This window comes from Coregonus clupeaformis, chromosome 19 (assembly GCF_020615455.1).
Source record: "Coregonus clupeaformis isolate EN_2021a chromosome 19, ASM2061545v1, whole genome shotgun sequence".
In the NCBI taxonomy this organism is placed as follows: domain Eukaryota; kingdom Metazoa; phylum Chordata; class Actinopteri; order Salmoniformes; family Salmonidae; genus Coregonus; species Coregonus clupeaformis.
This window is the reverse complement of record NC_059210.1, coordinates 54,616,513-54,636,601: the sequence shown is the minus strand read 5'-3', so window position 1 is coordinate 54,636,601 and position 20,089 is coordinate 54,616,513. Positions and strand designations below refer to the sequence as shown.

At 44.2% G+C, this 20,089-nt stretch overlaps 1 protein-coding gene across 1 annotated transcript in view; it reads right to left on the bottom strand.

Annotated features, from left to right (window-relative positions):
- The window catches only part of LOC121532284 (protein-methionine sulfoxide oxidase mical3a-like), a 176,077-nt gene continuing 155,988 nt past the window's right edge, over positions 1–20,089 (bottom strand). The window contains exons 30-34 of the mRNA XM_041838136.2: positions 19,190–19,283; positions 12,122–12,172; positions 3,492–3,591; positions 3,229–3,302; positions 1–1,397 (exon numbers count right to left, since the gene is read on the bottom strand). Of these exons, the coding sequence (XP_041694070.2) occupies positions 1,213–1,397; positions 3,229–3,302; positions 3,492–3,591; positions 12,122–12,172; positions 19,190–19,283 (504 nt within the window). The 3' untranslated portion in view covers positions 1–1,212. The remainder of the gene's footprint in view (positions 1,398–3,228; positions 3,303–3,491; positions 3,592–12,121; positions 12,173–19,189; positions 19,284–20,089) is intronic.

Below are 20,089 nucleotides of genomic sequence, written 5' to 3'. Positions count from 1 at the left end.
ATGAAAAATAAAAAAATTATGTAGGTCGCTCTGGATAAGAGCGTCTGCTAAATGACTTAAATGTAAATGTAACTAGGACACCAACAGATGTGTCAAGTGGGTTGCTTGCTAAAGTGTACATGTGTCAATTAATCTATGCTACAGGTTAACTATTCACACCAGCACAACTTTCAGAGTCAAAGACAATGTAACGCAGGATATTTTTCTCTATGAGCCTGCAGCAGCCTCCACTCCTGACACACAATGGCTTCTTGGTGATGGAGTTTTCAGTTGGTGTCCTTGCAGTCAATGTCATAAAGAGAGCACAAGTGCAATCCGTCGAGCCTCCAGTTCGGGCACTCTCCTCCGTGAACACGGAAAATACCAAAAACAGTTCATTCAGGTTCTCTGTCAAAACCAAGCTAATAAATACAAAACAAACAAGTGACCAGATTCTATTGATCCTTAGTGTTGACTCTTAGGGTGAATCTCTGTGCAAAAAAATGATGGACCTTTTAGAGTGCCATCCTTATTGGCTCCTCAGAACGTGGAAGCCAGTGTGTAATTGGAGTGAAAGGCAGCAAAAGCAGAGGATGTCCTTCCCCCAGTCAGCAGTCACAATAGCAGAGGATGTCCCTCCCCCAGTCAGCAGTCACAATAGCAGAGGATGTCACGAGGTTAGGTTGAGACTGATAGGATGAGAGTGAGACCACTCCTCCCCTTGCCACAGAAACCCTGTAACACTGTAACAGGCAATAGGTCAAGGGCCTACCCTCATCTAAAACCACAGCTTCGCTAATGTGTCGTGTTCTACACATGTAGTACATAGAAACAGGTATCATACATTGAATTCCTTTACATCAGCAGGACCTAACCTCTTCCTTCCCTTTGCGTGTCTGAGATTAAAAGAAATAATTAAAAGAAAAACAGTTCCCCATTCTGGAGAACCACTGAGGTTCTGAGAAAGTCCAGGCTGTAGTTGCTCCTCCCACCGTGAGGTGAGATATCACTGTAGGTAATGATGCCTGGCTGGTGGCAGGGTAGATATGTAAACATTATAGACTGCTCCAACAGAGGAGCCGTAATGGGACAACTCCATTCTGCACACATTCTCTGCTGGGTTAACTGGGACCAAGCATGGGACCGTGGGTTGGGCCTTCATTGAGCCCTGACACAGGGGAGGGGTAGAGTATTATCTGAGTTAGGGTGGATGGTGAGTCTAGTCTCTCCTCCTCAGGCCCAGTTGAGGTTGAAGCCCTTGGAGAGCATGACAGACTCCAGGTCCTTGTCCTCCTCCTTCTCACTGAGCCTCTGCTCCTCCAGGAGGGCTACCAGGGAGTCTCTCTGCTCCACCACCTCCAGCATCTCATTCAGGATGTGCTTCTCCTGCGCCAGCTCCACCTCCGTCTTCAGGTGGTCTGAGGAGGAGAGGGGGATGAAAAAGAGAGAAAGAGGGACAGATAAGTGGAGAACTCATACAGTGGGGAAAAAAAGTATTTAGTCAGCCACCAATTGTGCAAGTTCTCCCACTTAAAAAGATGAGAGAGGCCTGTAATTTTCATCATAGGTACACGTCAACTATGACAGACAAATTGAGAATATTTTTTCCAGAAAATCACATTGTAGGATTTTTTATGAATTTATTTGCAAATTATGGTGGAAAATAAGTATTTGGTCACCTACAAACAAGCAAGGTTTCTGGCTCTCACAGACCTGTAACTTCTTCTTTAAGAGGCTCCTCTGTCCTCCACTCATTACCTGTATTAATGGCACCTGTTTGAACTTGTTATCAGTATAAAAGACACCTGTCCACAACCTCAAACAGTCACACTCCAAACTCCACTATGGCCAAGACCAAAGAGCTGTCAAAGGACACCAGAAACAAAATTGTAGACCTGCACCAGGCTGGGAAGACTGAATCTGCAATAGGTAAGCAGCTTGGTTTGAAGAAATCAACTGTGGGAGCAATTATTAGGAAATGGAAGACATACAAGACCACTGATAATCTCCCTCGATCTGGGGCTCCACGCAAGATCTCACCCCGTGGGGTCAAAATGATCACAAGAACGGTGAGCAAAAATCCCAGAACCACACGGGGGGACCTAGTGAATGACCTGCAGAGAGCTGGGACCAAAGTAACAAAGCCTACCATCAGTAACACACTACGCCGCCAGGGACTCAAATCCTGCAGTGCCAGACGTGTCCCCCTGCTTATGCCAGTACATGTCCAGGCCCGTCTGAAGTTTGCTGGAGTGCATTTGGATGATCCAGAAGAGGATTGGGAGAATGTCATATAGTCAGATGAAACCAAAATATAACTTTTTGGTAAAAACTCAACTCGTCGTGTTTGGAGGACAAAGAATGCTGAGTTGCATCCAAAGAACACCATACCTACTGTGAAGCATGGGGGTGGAAACATCATGCTTTGGGGCTGTTTTTCTGCAAAGGGACCAGGACGACTGATCCGTGTAAAAGAAAGAATGAATGGGGCCATGTATCGTGAGATTTTGAGTGAAAACCTCCTTCCATCAGCAAGGGCATTGAAGATTAAACGTGGCTGGGTCTTTCAGCATGACAATGATCCTAAACACACCGCCCGGGCAACGAAGGAGTGGCTTCGTAAGAAGCATTTTAAGGTCCTGGAGTGGTCTAGCCAGTCTCCAGATCTCAACCCCATAGAAAATCTTTGGAGGGAGTTGAAAGTCTGTGTTGCCCAGCGACAGCCCCAAAACATCACTGCTCTAGAGGAGATCTGCATGGAGGAATGGGCCAAAATACCAGCAACAGTGTGTGAAAACCTTGTGAAGACTTACAGAAAACGTTTGACCTGTGTCATTGCCAACAAAGGGTATATAACAAAGTATTGAGAAACTTTTGTTATTGACCAAATACTTATTTTCCACCATATTTTGAAAATAAATTCATTAAAAATCCTACAATGTGATTTTCTGGAAAAAATATTCTCATTTTGTCTGTCATAGTTGACGTGTACCTATGATGAAAATTACAGGCCTCTCTCATCTTTTTAAGTGGGAGAACTTGCACAATTGGTGGCTGACTAAATACTTTTTTCCCCCACTGTATGTGGAGAGGAAAGTTAAAAGTGTCTCACTCTGAGGTAATCAGAATTTGATGAAACCATGAATGTTGTTTCCCATGGTCCTGCACCTTTCATATTTGTTAAAGCTGCACACGAATTGCCCTTCGGGACAATAAAGATTTATTGAGTTGAACATTTGCAGTCCTCACCTTCAATTGCCATTCGTTCCCTCAGGTCCTGCTGCAGTCGACTCTGGCGATCCTCCAGCTCCAGTTCTCGTGCACTGGGGGACAGAAAGACAGACTTACGGCCCAACTATGACACCTGTGGACCTGACTTATGTCTCATGTCTAAATGATGTCTCCAATCTATGTCTAAATGATGTCTGTCTACCTTCAGTTACAGCACCTTGTATAGATACAGAGTTCACCTTCAGTAGGCCTATAACAAAGGATAATAATGGTTAACTCACAATATCATCAGCTCAGATTCGTATCGCACCAGGGCGTTTTTCTCCTGGACCAGTTTAAACCACTCCTGCATGAGCTTGGTGTCGTCCTTTTTCCCCATCCCTGGAAGAAGAAGCAACACAGAAAGGGGAGTGAGGGAAACGGCAGGGCAGAGGAGGCTTTAGGTGGGTCTGATGCAGACACAGGCAATGCAATGACAGCCAAGCCAAGACGTCTTTGTTGTGGGAATGGATGGCAAAGTGGGGATGGACCGGACTGTTGACCAGGGGTCGGGATGGTCTTGCCGTATGGCTCACAGAAGATGAAATGGAGGAGATTTCAACTTTGGAAAATGCACAGGAAAAACAGGTGTTTCAAAGTTGAGAGTTTGTGTGTCACTCAATCTGGACTTCTGAGACAGACGCCCTTGCTACTGTACTGTAATATAATAATAATCAATAATAATACACTGAACAAAAATATAAACACAACAGGTAAAGTGTTGGTCCCATGTTTCATGGTTGGTCCCATGTTTCATGAGCTGAAATAAAAGATCCCAGAAAAGTTCCATACGCACAAAAAGCTTTTTCTCTCAAATGTTTGGCACAAATGTATTTACATCCCTGTTAGTAAGCATTTCTCATTTGCCAGGATAATCCATCCACCTGACAGGTGTGGCATATCAAGAAGCTGTTTAAACAGCATGATCATTACACTGGTGCACCTTGTGCTGGGGACAATAAAAAGCCACTCTAAAATTTGCAATTATGTCACACAACACAATGCCACAGATGTCTCAAGTTTTGAGGGAGCATGGAATTGGCATGCTGACTGCAGAAATGTCCACCAGAGCTGTTGTCAGAGAATGTAATGTTTATTTCTCTACCATAAGCCGCCTTTTAGAGAATTTGGCACTACGTCCAAATGGCCTCACAACCGCAGACCACGTGTAACCACGCAAACCCAGGACCTCCACATTCAGCATCTTCACATGCGGGAATCGTCTATGACCAGCCACCCGGACAGCTGATGAAACTTTGGGTTTGCACAACTGAAGAAACCGTCACAGGGAAGCTCATCTGCGTGCTAGTCGTCCTCACCAGGGTTTTGACCTGACTGCAGTTTGGCGTTGTAACCGACTTCAGTGGGCAAATGCTCACCTTCGATTGCCACTGGCACGCTGGAGAAGGGTGCTCTTCACAGATGAATCATGGTTTCAACTGTACCGGGCAGATGGCAGAAAGCGTGTATGGGGTCATGTGGGCGAGTGGTTTGCTGATGTCAACGTTGTGAACAGAGTGCCCCATGGTGGCGATGGGGCTATGGTATTGGTAGGCATAAGCTACGGACAACAAACACAATTGCATTTTATTGATGGCAATTAGAATGCACAGAGATACCGTGACGAGATCCTGAGGCCCATTGTCATGCCATTCATCCGCCACCATCACCTCATGTTTCAGCATGATAATGCATGGCCCCATGTCGCAAGGATCTGTACACAATTCCTGGAAGCTGAACATTTCCCAGTTCTTCCATGGCCTGCATACTCACCAGACATGTCACCCATTGAGCATGTTTGGGATGCTCTGGATTGGCGTGTACGACAGCGTGTTCCAGTTCCCGGCAATATCCAGCAACTTCACACAGCCATTGAAGAGGAGTGGGGCAACATTCCACAGGCCATAATCAACAGCCTGATCAACTCTATGCGAAGGAGATGTGTCGCGCTGCATGAGGCAAATGGTGGTCACACCAGATACTGACTGGTTTTCTGATCCACGCCTCTACCTATTTTTTAAGGTATCTGTGACCAACAGATGCATATCTGTATTCCCAGTTGTGAAATCCATAGATTAAGGCCTAATGAATTAATTTTAATTTACTGATTTCCTTATATGAACTGTAACTCAGTAAAATCTTAGAAATTGTTGATGTTGCCTTTATATTTTTGTTCAGTATATATGACATTTAGCAGACACTTTTATCCAAAGCGACTTACAGTCATGCCTGCATACATTAACATACGGGTGGTCCCGGGAAACTAAAACACTATCCTGGTGTTGGAAGCTTATGTTCTACCTTATGTTCTACCAACTGAGCTACAGAGGACCACTGTATGTTCAGAGCAGTGGTCGTCTCATACCCGTGTTTGTGCCCTCCTTACAGAGAGGCCCATGGGTAGGGGTACAGGGCAGAAACCTGTGGTCTATTCCACCCCATTGTACCCAGGACGTTGTACTCAAGGAACCTATGGACGTTCAACACAGAGATAAAACACCAGAAGAGTTTTTATCTCTATGGAAGTTCTACATCCCTACATGCAACAATGAACCACCAGTAGAAATAAAGGATCCTGTCAGATCCTATTTATACAGAGTGGTTTCATAAGACCCGTGTTATGAATTATTTAATTCTCCCATCAGCTTCTACTACTGGGTCAAATGGTGGCGGCGATCTGTCATTTAGACCAATAGTGAATCTATCATTATCCCCTATTAGATTTGCCTGAGGGAGAAGCCTCTACTGGTATTTGCTATACATTACTGCAGTCAAGGGCCAATGCAGCCAAGGGCCAGGGGACAAATTACTTTCACCCTTGTGCCACTGTAAAGGTGGCCAGTCCATGCTATGCTATGCTATGCTATAGAAAGTCTGCTAGCATTTTTTATCTGTCGCACGCAGGTGGGAGCCAAGCGGTTTCAATGAGACACTGGGGGGCAAACCAATGATGCAGCATGACGTACTTAGCTGGAGTGGTGGAGTCTCTTGCAAAACGAAAAGGAAAAACACAATACACACATAAATCGAATGGCTGTGCTCTCGGGTGCTGCTACCGGCTTTCGCTGATTAACAGACAAGGACAGAGAGAGGCAAAGCGGAGTTCCTCAGACGGAGGAACTCAGACAGGACAAAGAGGAGATGGAAACAGGTGGATTTGCTAACTTATCCAACAATGTGCTTGCTTTTCTCTCTCCCTCTCTCTTTCTCTTTCTCTCTTTGCGCCTCGTCCACCACCCTTAGCCCAGGTTCCAAGATCACAGGAGAGAAGAGCCACAGTTAGCAACATAACACACACACCAGCCTGAAAACCAGATCGCACAGAACACACACAGGCATGTTTTGTTTACCACATTGATCAGAAGGCTTCTCAAGCAGTTTCACACAGACAGGTGTTAGAGACAGTAGACCAGACGATCCAGAAATGTTGAATTTCTTGTTCTAAATACTCTATGTATAGAATATGCAAAGCTGAGACGTGTCACACGTTGTAGGTCTATCGCTCTCTTTACCACAACCTTGTCACACACAGTCTTAGTTCTAACACACTATAGTCAAGGGACAGAGGCTGTCTGGCAGCTTTCACACACTATAGAGAGACTAGACCACTCAGTCGTGCAGATGTCCATTAGTTTTACAGCAAACAGAGGACATGCTGTTGATTAAACACACAATGAAGCAGAGTAGTTTCCCCTTTAGCTTTAGCTGCAGCTACTTGGAATGATGGAAAAATGTGTGCACAATAGTTGTTTACTTACTTGGGTTGTTAACCAGGGTTGAGGGGTTTCTAATATGTTTCTGCTTGAGACTGTTAATCTCAAAGGCAAATTAATCTGGGAGGGGGTCTATAGAAGCGTCAATGTTACATGGTTGATTCAAGACAGGCAGTAAATAAACCATTTAAAAATACTATTGGTGGCAATGTGCACTAGGTCTCTGAGTATCCTCAACTCAACTAACCAAAAGTACATCAGTAGCATAGACATGTCCTGTCCTTATTTTCTCATCTACACCTTTCCAGCAAGTTTACAAATGTCTACATAAATGTGTGTAATGTTGAATGTGATACGACTATGGTAGATAGAGAACGGTGACATCCTGGGGAAATCTACTGAGCCTGGACACACAGAGGGAGAGGAGTTTCAGGAGACCAGGGGGAGGAGCCCTGCTCCATGGATCCCCACGATCGGTTGCTGTGGTAACCTGCAGCAGCCAGTAGCAGGCGAGGCAATAGGTTACGTTACCTTCAGAGGAACAGCAGGGACAGAAGGAGATAGGTCTTCGGCGAGGGGTCCCGACAAAAGGCTCAACTACTTCCACAACATAGGGAAAGAGTGCCAAGGAGTGGGGTGGAGGAAGAGGAGGAAGAGGGAGAAGTGATAGACAGAGAAAACAAGTGTAGAGGACATAAAGCGTGAGAGGAAGTGAAGGAGGGAGGGGGAGATGGGGGGAAGATGAGGAAGAAAGAACAGTGAGGAGAAAAATCTAAAAGAGTGAGAACACTAGGGGGGAGGAGGGGAGAGGACTGAAAGCACCTGTAGAGAGGAGGTGAGAGAGATCAGTTGTGTGGTGAGAGAAGGAGAAAAAAGGAGAGTGAAAACACAAAGGGCTGGAAAGAACGGGGGAAATAATCCTCTTCTTTCATCTGTTGGACTCAGAATATTACTCCTCAAACTCAGCAAAACTGTTTTGTGTCAATAGAGTTCTATGGGGTGATACAGGAGCCTTCACAATACCAATGTTGTGTAATGTGTCGACAATGCTCTGCAAATTAAATTCATCCAAATAAAAACAGCTTTTTATTCATCATCACTTGAGGTTTACAGAAATAGTAGATAACCCTTTCCCGCTTAGATGATTTCATTATTCCATCTTAGAAAATATTTCAGCTCTCCCAGGTAAACATTACAACTTCTATTTGTTGATGTTGTTGTGGCTACTTTTGAAGTGCAAATTAGCATTTCGTACAAATGCGTGTGAACCTCCACGAGAAAGTTGTCACGGATAATTAGGTCATACTGTCTACTGGATATAGTAAGTAAGTAGAGACAAAACACTGTACTAGGCACACTCTGTAAAGTGGAGAGTAGATAAAGTCATTGAGTTTCTCAACAAAGAAGAGCCTTCTATCAGAGAGAGTATGGGACAAACGATTAGTAGGGGAGGATCTTGATAGGACAAGTGAAAAAGAGGGACGGCGTCATACCCTGTCACACACCGATACAACAGGAAACGCACACAATGTACTCAACAGTCTGAGACTTGGGTGGGTGAAAGAGCTAGGAGAGAATGGAATGCTGGGAAAATTAACCACAAGGGACTATCACAGTAGAATCATAACTCTCGACTCAAACAAGATAGGCTGTCATTCATACACTCACTGCTGTGAGATTTTAAAGTGCATTGGTTCCGCCTCATACCTCATCATAAAACCGCAGTTATTGATAATAATATGTATATAAAGTACCAAATAATTGAGAATCATTGTGAAACTAGTGTGCCTATTGGAGGTGATTATGGTTGTAAATGGAGTGATAGACAAGATGTGTCGCTGCAGTCAACCCTGCTGGCCAAAAGCGAGAGCATGACAGCAGTTTCCTTCGCTAGCTTTTAGCACCCCCTGCAGGGCTACTGCACACACAGCACAGCCATGCTGCCTCCCTCAATAGCCTGTGTTTCGGAGCATGATTTGGCCAGTGCCAGCCAGATGGAGGCCAGTCCACATCACTTCACCACACAGGGCAACACTGTACCAGGCCCAAGTTGCAGAATGCTGACCATGCATACCTTGTCCTCCACACAGCCCAGAAGCTTGAGAACACCAGACATACACTGCATTCAGTTTGGAAGATCAAACCAAGTGTCAATGGTGTTTCTCATTCTTCAATTCCAGAAATACTTACCTTCAATGGATGCCTCATCTAACTTGCTGTGATTTACTCAAGAAACAAAACGTTTATAATGGTTGCATGCAATTGTACCGAGGGTCTTTAAACCACATAGTGAAGAACGATAGTCAAGGGGGACGTGAATGTGATCATACTATTTGGGGACAATGACCAGATAGGGTGGAGTGTTGTAACACTGGGAAAATCTATCTCCTGTCTAATGGGTGACAACGACATCATCATCACAGAGAGAAGGACAGTCTAACAGTCAGGCGGTCAAGACACCACATCCACGCTGGATCACTAATACAGAGACTCTTTTGGACAATCACAGGCTGCATCCAAAATGGAACCCTACTACCTATGTAGTGCATTATTTTTGACCAGAGCTCTATGGCCCTGTATGGGACATTAGTTTAGACCAGGGCCCGCACCCTATTCCCTATATAGTGCACTAATGTTGACCAGTGCCCTATGTGCCCTGGTCAACAGTAGTGCACAATATAGGGTCCTGGCACTAAATAGGGAATAGGGTGCCATTTGGGATACACTCACAATGTGAATAGGACGGCTACGAGGGGTCAGGACCAAACAAACACTGCTTTTCAGCACAGACACGTATTTTACAGGGAGTTATGCAACGGGGCAGGTATGGGCGTGTCAGAGGAGCAGCAGCACCAGAGCTGAGACTACAGGGATACAGCAGCACCAGAGCTGGGACTACAGGGATACAGCAGCACCAGAGCTGGGACTACAGGGATACAGCAGCACCAGAGCTGGGACTACAGGGATAAAGCAGCACCAGAGCTGGGACTACAGGGATAAAGCAGCACCAGAGCTGGGACTACAGGGATAAAGCAGCACCAGAGCTGGGACTACAGGGTTAAAGCAGCACCAGAGCTGGGACTACAGGGATAAAGCAGCACCAGAGCTGGGACTACAGGGATAAAGCAGCACCAGAGCTGGGACTACAGGGATAAAGCAGCACCAGAGCTGGGACTACAGGGATACAGCAGCACCAGAGCTGGGACTACAGGGATACAGCAGCACCAGAGCTGGGATTACAGGGATACAGCAGCACCAGAGCTGGGACTACAGGGATACAGCAGCACCAGAGCTGGGACTACAGGGATACAGCAGCACCAGAGCTGGGACTACAGGGATACAGCAGCACCAGAGCTGGGACTACAGGGATACAGCAGCACCAGAGCTGGGACTACAGGGATAAAGCAGCACCAGAGCTGGGACTACAGGGATAAAGCAGCACCAGAGCTGGGACTACAGTGATATAGCAGCACCAGAGCTGGGACTACAGGGATACAGCAGCACCAGAGCTGGGACTACAGGGATAAAGCAGCACCAGAGCTGGGACTACAGGGATACAGCAGCACCAGAGCTGGGACTACAGGGATAAAGCAGCACCAGAGCTGGGACTACAGGGATAAAGCAGCACCAGAGCTGGGACTACAGGGATACAGCAGCACCAGAGCTGGGACTACAGGGATACAGCATCACCAGACCTGGGACTACAGGGATAAAGCAGCACCAGAGCTGGGACTACAGGGATACAGCAGCACCAGAGCTGGGACTACAGGGATACAGCAGCACCAGAGCTGGGACTACAGGGGATACAGCAGCACCAGAGCTGGGACTACAGGGATACAGCAGCACCAGAGCTGGGACTACAGGGATAAAGCAGCACCAGAGCTGGGACTACAGGGATAAAGCAGCACCAGAGCTGGGACTACAGTGATATAGCAGCACCAGAGCTGGGACTACAGGGATACAGCAGCACCAGAGCTGGGACTACAGGGATAAAGCAGCACCAGAGCTGGGACTACAGGGATACAGCAGCACCAGAGCTGGGACTACAGGGATAAAGCAGCACCAGAGCTGGGACTACAGGGATAAAGCAGCACCAGAGCTGGGACTACAGGGATAAAGCAGCACCAGAGCTGGGACTACAGGGATACAGCAGCACCAGAGCTGGGACTACAGGGATAAAGCAGCACCAGAGCTGGGACTACAGGGATAAAGCAGCACCAGAGCTGGGACTACAGGGATACAGCAGCACCAGAGCTGGGACTACAGGGATACAGCAGCACCAGAGCTGGGACTACAGGGATACAGCAGCACCAGAGCTGGGACTACAGGGATAAAGCAGCACCAGAGCTGGGACTACAGGGATACAGCATCACCAGAGCTGGGACTACAGGGATACAGCAGCACCAGAGCTGGGACTACAGGGATAAAGCAGCACCAGAGCTGGGACTACAGGGATACAGCAGCACCAGAGATGGGACTACAGGGATACAGCAGCACCAGAGCTGGGACTACAGGGATACAGCAGCACCAGAGCTGGGACTACAGGGATATAGCATCGGCTAGTTAAGGGCCAGTTTAGTTATTTTCCAGTTGGGTAAGTGGGTGGGTGTGTGTGTAGTTCTACTTTAACATTATCATAAATAGGTGTGTTATGTGTAAGCAGGGGTTCTCAAACTCTTTCCACTCGGGGCCCTTCCAGCATTGGGGAACATACCGTGCACGTGCCACGTCTATTTCCTGCAATTCTACACATTCTGCCATGGGGTGCAAAGAAAATTGTTCCGTTTTAAAGCACATTTTCTTGCAATTCTATACAATTCTATGTCTAATGTGTATTCGTGATATTTGAGTGACAAAAAAATTACAATAATATGTATGGGCTAAAAAACCTAAATAAAAAAATGTTAGCTGACATGGGCTAGTTGATCTGGACATTTCTGACAAGTTATAAATAGCTCTCTAAAGTATGCAATGACTAACATGACAAGAGGAACTGATGATGCACTACCCAATTTCGAAATTGGATCCGAGGGTGAGTACTGCAGCAGCAGGGGATGTAGCTCAGGGGAAACAAGCTCCAGACCAGTAGTAAAGAAGGGAAAGACAGATAGGTGGGTTAGCTGTTAGTTAGTTGGAAGCGACAGATTTGAAATACATACCGCCCAGATGCAAGTCCAGGATTTCACTGTAATTAGACTCTCCCCAAAAGTCTACAACAGGGATATATTAGAGATATGAGTTATTGTACACACACAGCCCCCACTGGGCAACACCAATCTGCAACAAGAGGGTCATGCATATGCCTGCACACATATCACATCCACACACACCACAACCACACACCCCACAACCACACACAGTTCCAACATGCACCCAAGTACTCACCACAATGCATATGCAGTCAAGTACACATATTGGCTTGTACTACATGGACTTTTCCGTAATGATAGGGTGGCTACATAGATTTCCTGTATGGCTGTGTACTGCCTCTGTGTATGACACATGAACTGTGTGTGTGTGTGTGTGTGTGTGTGTGTGTGTGTGTGTGAAGCAACACCAGGTCTGGAGTGTCACAGTACCTGTGACTCACTCATCTGATACACTGATGCTTTAGATTTCTTATATGCACAGTAGTATTCCCACTTTTGATTGGTAACCATACCAATACATAAATGCAATATAGCATATGTATGCCCTTCGGGCAAAATTCGACTGTCTTGGCGAACAGAAACTCTTCCATATGAGGCTGTGGACAACCACATCCAATGTGAGCACACACAAATCTATGTCGAAACACAGACATTCTCCAAATGGCATGCAGCTCAGACGATGACCGACAGAGTACAGTACGGGTGTTGTATTAACTACAGTGAGTCTAATACCTGATCTTCTTTTGTGTTGTTTTGATAAAGTACAATAATTAATAACTTCACCATGCCCAAAGGGATATTCAATGTCTGGTTGTTGTTGTTTTTTACCCATCTACCTATAGGTGCCCTTCCTTGTGAGGCGTTGGAAAACCTCCCTGGTCTTTGTGGTTGAATCTGTTTTTGAAATTCACTGCTCGACTGAACAACCTTACAGATAATTATATGTGTGGGGTACAGAAATGAGGTAGTCATTTAAAAAATCATGTTAAACACTATTATTGCACACAGAATGAGTCCATGCAACTTATTTCTTGACTTAAGCAAATGTTTACTCCTGAACTTATTTAGGCTTGCAATAACAAAGGGGTTGAATACTTATTTACTCAAGACATTTCAGCTTTTCATTTTGTATTAATTGGTTTAAAACATATATAAAAACATAATTCCACTTTGAAATTATGGGGTATTGTGTGTAGGCCAGTGACACAAAATCTAAATTTTATCCATTTTAAATTCAGGCTGTAACACAAAAAAAAATGGAAAAAGTCAAGGATGATGAATACTTTCTGAAGGCACTGTATGTTATAAGCAAGCATTCACCAGTTTGTGTAGTTCATATAGCAAGCATCATGTAGGTTACCAATAATATATTATTTTTAGACTTAATCACTCAAAAAGTTACCATTTATTTTCATGCCAAGAGTAAATTACAAAATTGTATATATTTATGCTATACTTTGCATGCCTTGAAACAATATGAATGTTGTGTTAGCATTGTATTGTGTAATGTTCTACAGTAACCAATAATCACTTCATCACTGAGTGAAAGTTCTGATGTCTGTGATAGTCCCTTATCTTGCACAGTTGTAACGTATCGTTTCAGAGTAAGGGATACCGCCAATATCCAGACACTTCATATCTAGATACAGTGGGGGAAAAAAGTATTAAGTCAGCCACCAATTGTGCAAGTTCTCCCACTTCAAAAGATGAGAGAGGCCTGTAATTTTCATCATAGTTACACGTCAACTATGACAGACAAAATGAGAAAACAAAATCCAGAAAATCACATTGTAGGATTTTTAATGAATTTATTTGCAAATTATGGTGGAAAATAAGTATTTGGTCAATAACAAAAGTTTCTCAATACTTTGTTATATACCCTTTGTTGGCAATGACACAGGTCAAATGTTTTCTGTAAGTCTTCACAAGGTTTTCACACACTGTTGCTGGTATTTTGGCCCATTCCTCCATGCAGATCTCCTCTAGAGCAGTGATGTTTTGGGGCTGTCGCTGGGCAACACAGACTTTCAACTCCCTCCAAAGATTTTCTATGTGGTTGAGATCTGGAGACTGGCTAGGCCACTCCAGGACCTTGAAATGCTTCTTACGAAGCCACTCCTTCGTTGCCCGGGCGGTGTGTTTGGGATCATTGTCATGCTGAAAGACCCAGCCACGTTTCATCTTCAATGCCCTTGCTGATGGAAGGAGGTTTTCACTCAAAATCTCACGATACATGGCCCCATTCATTGTTTCCTTTACACGGATCAGTCGTCCTGGTTCCTTTGCAGAAAAACAGCCCCAAAGCATGATGTTTCCACCCCCATGCTTCACAGTAGGTATGGTGTTCTTTGGATGCAACTCAGCATTCTTTTTCCTCCAAACGCGACGAGTTGAGTTTTTACCAAAGAGTTCTATTTTGGTTTCATCTGACCATATGACATTCTCCCAATCCTCTTCTGGATCATCCAAATGCACTCTAGCAAACTTCAGACGGGCCTGGACATGTACTGGCTTAAGCAGGTGGACACGTCTGGCACTGCAGGATTTGAGTCCCTGGCGGCGTAGTGTGTTACTGATGGTAGGCTTTGTTACTTTGGTCCCAGCTCTCTGCAGGTCATTCACTAGGTCCCCCCGTGAGGTTCTGGGATTTTGCTCACCGTTCTTGTGATCATTTTGACCCCACGGGGTGAGATCTTGCGTGGAGCCCCAGATCGAGGGAGATTATCAGTGGTCTTGTATGTCTTCCATTTCCTAATAATTGCTCCCACAGTTGATTTCTTCAAACCAAGCTGCTTACCTATTGCAGATTCAGTCTTCCCAGCCTGGTGCAGGTCTACAATTTAGTTTCTGGTGTCCTTTGACAGCTCTTTGGTCTTGGCCATAGTGGAGTTTGGAGTGTGACTGTTTGAGGTTGTGGACAGGTGTCTTTTATACTGATAACAAGTTCAAACAGGTGCCATTAATACAGGTAACGAGTGGAGGACAGAGGAGCCTCTTAAAGAAGAAGTTACAGGTCTGTGAGAGCCAGAAATCTTGCTTGTTTGTAGGTGACCAAATACTTATTTTCCACCATAATTTGCAAATAAATTCATTAAAAATCCTACAATGTGATTTTCTGGAAAAAATATTCTCAATTTGTCTGTCATAGTTGACGTGTACCTATGATGAAAATTACAGGCCTCTCTCATCTTTTTAAGTGGGAGAACTTGCACAATTGGTGGCTGACTAAATACTTTTTTTCCCCACTGTACAAGATGGACCAAGAGTAGGATTTCTACAAATGTAAGAATATACTTTCATTCATTGCTAAACCTGGGTGACTGGTTTTGTGAAATGTTTGTGAAAAGTATAGTTTGGATACTCTCAAGCAAGAAAGATAAGCAGAATTGCTGCTATCACAACTACTTTAACGAGATAAAAGGGAGGTCAATGCATGAGGAAAATAGGTACATAGTTAAGAACCCATCAGTAACAGTATTTGAGAGTGTTTGAGTTGATTCAGAGTGCAAGCTGTCAAAACTGAATCTGTATTTACATATCCAGAATGTAATTAGTATACAATTAGGGTATATTAGCGTATAACTTATAGAAATGTATTACCACAAAACAGAGATTAACATATAAACTGTTGAAGAGGATCATCTCCACCCAACTAGGACACTTGTACATCAACAAACTGAATGAAAAGCTCCAAACTCATTACCCAATCCCAACTTTTAAAAAGTAGGCCGTTGGTACGGATACTGAGTTTTCACCCACGCCCCCACGGAAAGGATCCGGATCACTTTCTGCGCATGTGTTTATTTTACGCACACATTCGTTTTTCTAACATAGCTGCTGCTCACACTCCCCCCAGTGGTTTAAAGTACTTAAATAAAAATACTTTAAGGTACTACTTAAGTAGTTTTTGGGGGTATCTGTACTTTAATATTTTTATTTACTTCACTACATTCCTAAAGAAAATAATGTACTTTTTACTCCATACATTTTCTCTGACACCCAAAAGTACTCGTTACATTTTGAATGCTTAGCAGGAAAGGAAAATGATCCAGTCACACACTTATCAAGAGAACATCCCTGGTCATCCCTACTGCCTCTGATCTGGCGGACTCAGTAAACACACATGCTTTGTTTGTAAATGATGTCTGAGTGTTGGAGTGTGCCCCCGCTATCCATTAATAAAAAATAAAAAACGCTGTCTGGTTTGCTTAATATAAGGAATTTGAAATTATTTACACTTTTACTTTTACTTTTGATACTTAAGTATATTTTAGTAATTACATTTACTTTTGATACTTAAGTGTGTTTAATACCAAATACTTTCAGACTTACCAAAGTAATATTTTACTGGTTTAATTTCACTTTTTTTTACTTTTACTTTACCCACCACTGACTCCCCCTCCCTTCATGTTTCGCTCTTTACTCACCCACTTCTGAACCATGATGACATAGCCTATGTCTAGGCCTCATATTTCTGAACAGCTGAATAAATACCCTGCTGCGATTTGAACGAACATTCCAAAACATACAGTGCCTTCGGAAAGTATTCAGACCCCTTGACTTTTTCCACATTTTGTTACGTTACAGCCTTATTCTAAAATTGATTAAATAAATACAAATCCTCATCAATCTACACACAATACCCCATTATGCCAAAGTGAAAACAGGTTTTTAGAAATTTTTGCAAATGTAAAAATTTTAAAAACAGAAGTACCTTATTTACATAAGTATTCAGACTCTTTGCTTTGATACTCGAAATTGAACTCAGGTGCATCCTGTTTCTATTGATCATCCTTGAGATGTTTCTACAACTTGATTGGACATGATTTGGAAAGGCACACACCTGTCTATATAAGTTCCCACAGTTGGCAGCGCATGTCAGAGCAAAAACCAAGCCATGAGATCGAAGGAATTGTCCGTAGAGCTCAGAGACAGGATTGTGTCGAGGTACAGATCTGGGGAAGGGTACCAAAACATTTCTGCAGCATTGAAGGTCCCCAAGAACACAGTGGCCTCCATCATTCTTAAATGGAAGAAGTTTGGAACCACCAAGACTCTTCCTAGAGCTGGCCGCCCGGCCAAACTGAGCAATCGAGGGTGAAGGGACTTGGTCAGGGAGGTGACCAAGAACCTGATGGTCACTCTGACAGAGCTCTAGAGTTCCTCTGAGGAGATGGGAGAACATTCCAGAAGGACAACCATCTCTGCAGCACTCCACCAATCAGGCCTTTATGGTAGTGGCCAGACGGAAGCCACTCCTCAGTAAAAGGCACATGACAGCCTGCTTGGAGTTTGCCAAAAGGCACCTAAAGACTCTCAGACCATGAGAAACAAGATTATCTGGTCTGATGAAACCAAGATTGAACTCTTTGGCCTGAATGCCAAGTGTCGCGTCTGGAGGAAACCTGGCACCATCCCTATGGTGAAGCATGGTGGTGGCAGCATCATGTTGTGGGGATGTTTTTCAGCGGCAGGGACTGGGAGACTAGTCGGGATTGAGGCAAATATGAATGGAGCAATGTACAGAGTGATCCTTGATGAAAACCTGCTCCAGACCGCTCAGGACCTCAGACTGGGGTGAAGGTTAATCTTCCAACAGGACAACAACCCTAGGCACACAGCCAAGACAACGCAGGAGTGGCTTCGGGACAAGTCTCTGAATGTCCATGAGTGGCCCAGCCAGAGCCCGGACTTGAACCCGATCGAACATCTCTGGAGAGACCTGAAAATAGCTGTGCAGCAACGCTCCCAATCCAACCTGACAGAGCTTGAGGGGATCTGCAGAGATTGTAGCGTCATACCCAAGAAGACTCGATGCTGTAATCCCTGCCAAAGGTGCCTCAACAAAGTACTGAGTACAGGGTCTGAATACTTATGTAAATGTGATATATATTTTTTTTATTTTTATAAATTAGCAAACATTTCTAAAAAACTGTTTTTGCTTTGTCATTATGGGGTATTGTGTGTAGATTGATGTGGGGGGAAAAACAATGTCATCCATTTTAGAATAAGGCTGTAACATAACAAAATTTGGAAAAAGTCAAGGGGTCTGAATACTTTCCGAAGGCACTGTATATTATGAATGCTACAACCTTCTCCCTATGTCTGTTGTAATGGATTTTGCAGTTGCACAAGCAGGTCGCAGTCTCTACACTTTGGAGCAAAAACAATCAGCGTTTTGTGTGATGATGTATGCTAATCTTTATAGTTGCTGCCATATCATAGTTCCTGAAAAAATAACACTACTTGACTACCTGTCTGCCTGCACATCTTAGCCAATGTTTGCAATGATGATGAAAAAATAAGATTCAATTGCTAATTATAGTGTCTGTGTATTGCTGCGCTCCACCTCTGGGCAGCCGAATGTTCTAGGCAGCCGAGTGTGTATCCGGACCGGTAAAAAGAGTCGGACAATGGGCAAGTTCGTTTTGTATCGACCTGTGCCATAGTTATGCCATATTTGCTGATATCGTGGCAAGAGTAAATAGCTGCATGTAACTCAGCAACTAAGAAGAACATGATATCATGAGACTGCCTGTTTGTGTCGTGCGTATCTTTGCAATACTGACAAAGTTTGTACATGTCAATAATGTATTTTGTTTAAAACATGTAAATAGCTGCATGTAGCCTACTCCCCTCCTGAAAAAAGAACATGAAATCACGCTTATGCTTACTAAGACATGGAATGCAATAGTTGGGACAGTTTTGTGTACAACATGAAGTTTGTAGGAAATCGCGCTTATGCTTAACAGCCTACTGAGGGAATGTGAGTTCAAACTGTTTTGTGCACAACATGAAGTTTGTAGGCTACACCAGTGACCAGACAAAGGTGATGAAGGAGGGGGGGAGCGGCAGCGGAGCACTCAGTACAGCAGCTACGTAGGCAGCGGAGTGGGCACTCGGCTACAAAATAAAAAAATCCTGCACATGTACAGAAATATCAGTATTTTTGCCTTGGCAAATTGAGATGCAGAAACTCCATATCCATTCCATAAAAAGTATGACCACACCCCATAGGTGGGCCATGGGGGGATGTAACCCAATCAGAAAAATAAGAAGTGAGTGACAGATAGGTACCTGCTTCCCCTCTCAGGGCTTTCTCCACGGCCACGCCCCTCTCCTCCAGCTGTCTCTGCTTCTCCTCCACCTGTTCCAGCTGTCTCTGGATGATCTGACGGAGCAAGGACATGCCAGAGAACAATTTAGAACACACACACTAACGCCTCGATCACACCGACAGGGTTATTGCATTTTGGTACACCAGAAGTACATTCATTTCCAATGGAACACTGCGTTTGCCTTGCAGCATTGCGCTGCAGAGACAGTTGCAGTGCGTTCTGTGTGGTCCATATGTTGGATTTATCGAACGTATGCGTCAAACTGTATGCGTAGACGGCTTGACAGAAATGGTAGCAGAAGGTGAATGTTGAACTTTTGTTGCACACATATTGAGATGATGCTGCGTACTATTTTGCGCAATGACTATCGGTGTGATCAAGGCGTAAAGCTTACTACAAGCTTTACGCAAAACGCAAGATTCAGAGTGTTGCAATGTCGTTCACAAAAGGGGCGGCTCCTTGTAATACACTCCGGCATTCAACATACTTTTTTACTACATGAAAATTGAGACACGCCTTATCATTCCTTCCACAGCCGTGGGGGCTGTGTGTTGTCGCTTGGTCACTTGATCTGATCTATATGCTATATAGGCTATTCATCAAAGTAGCCTATTTTGCATCGATAACCAAATATAATGAAAGCAACTTTTCAAACAGTAAACCAAACAAAAAGAATCCACAAAAAACTTTTTTTTGTTTAGAAGTAATAACTAGTGATTACAGGCTATTGTGAAATGGTAGAACCTGCTGTAGCCAACTAGCTAGCCATGTGCTTTTTTCTCCGCTTACCAAACTGGGATAATGTTTTAGGTTACACAGGCAGGTATAAGAATATTTGCCAAGGCATATTTTGTTATTA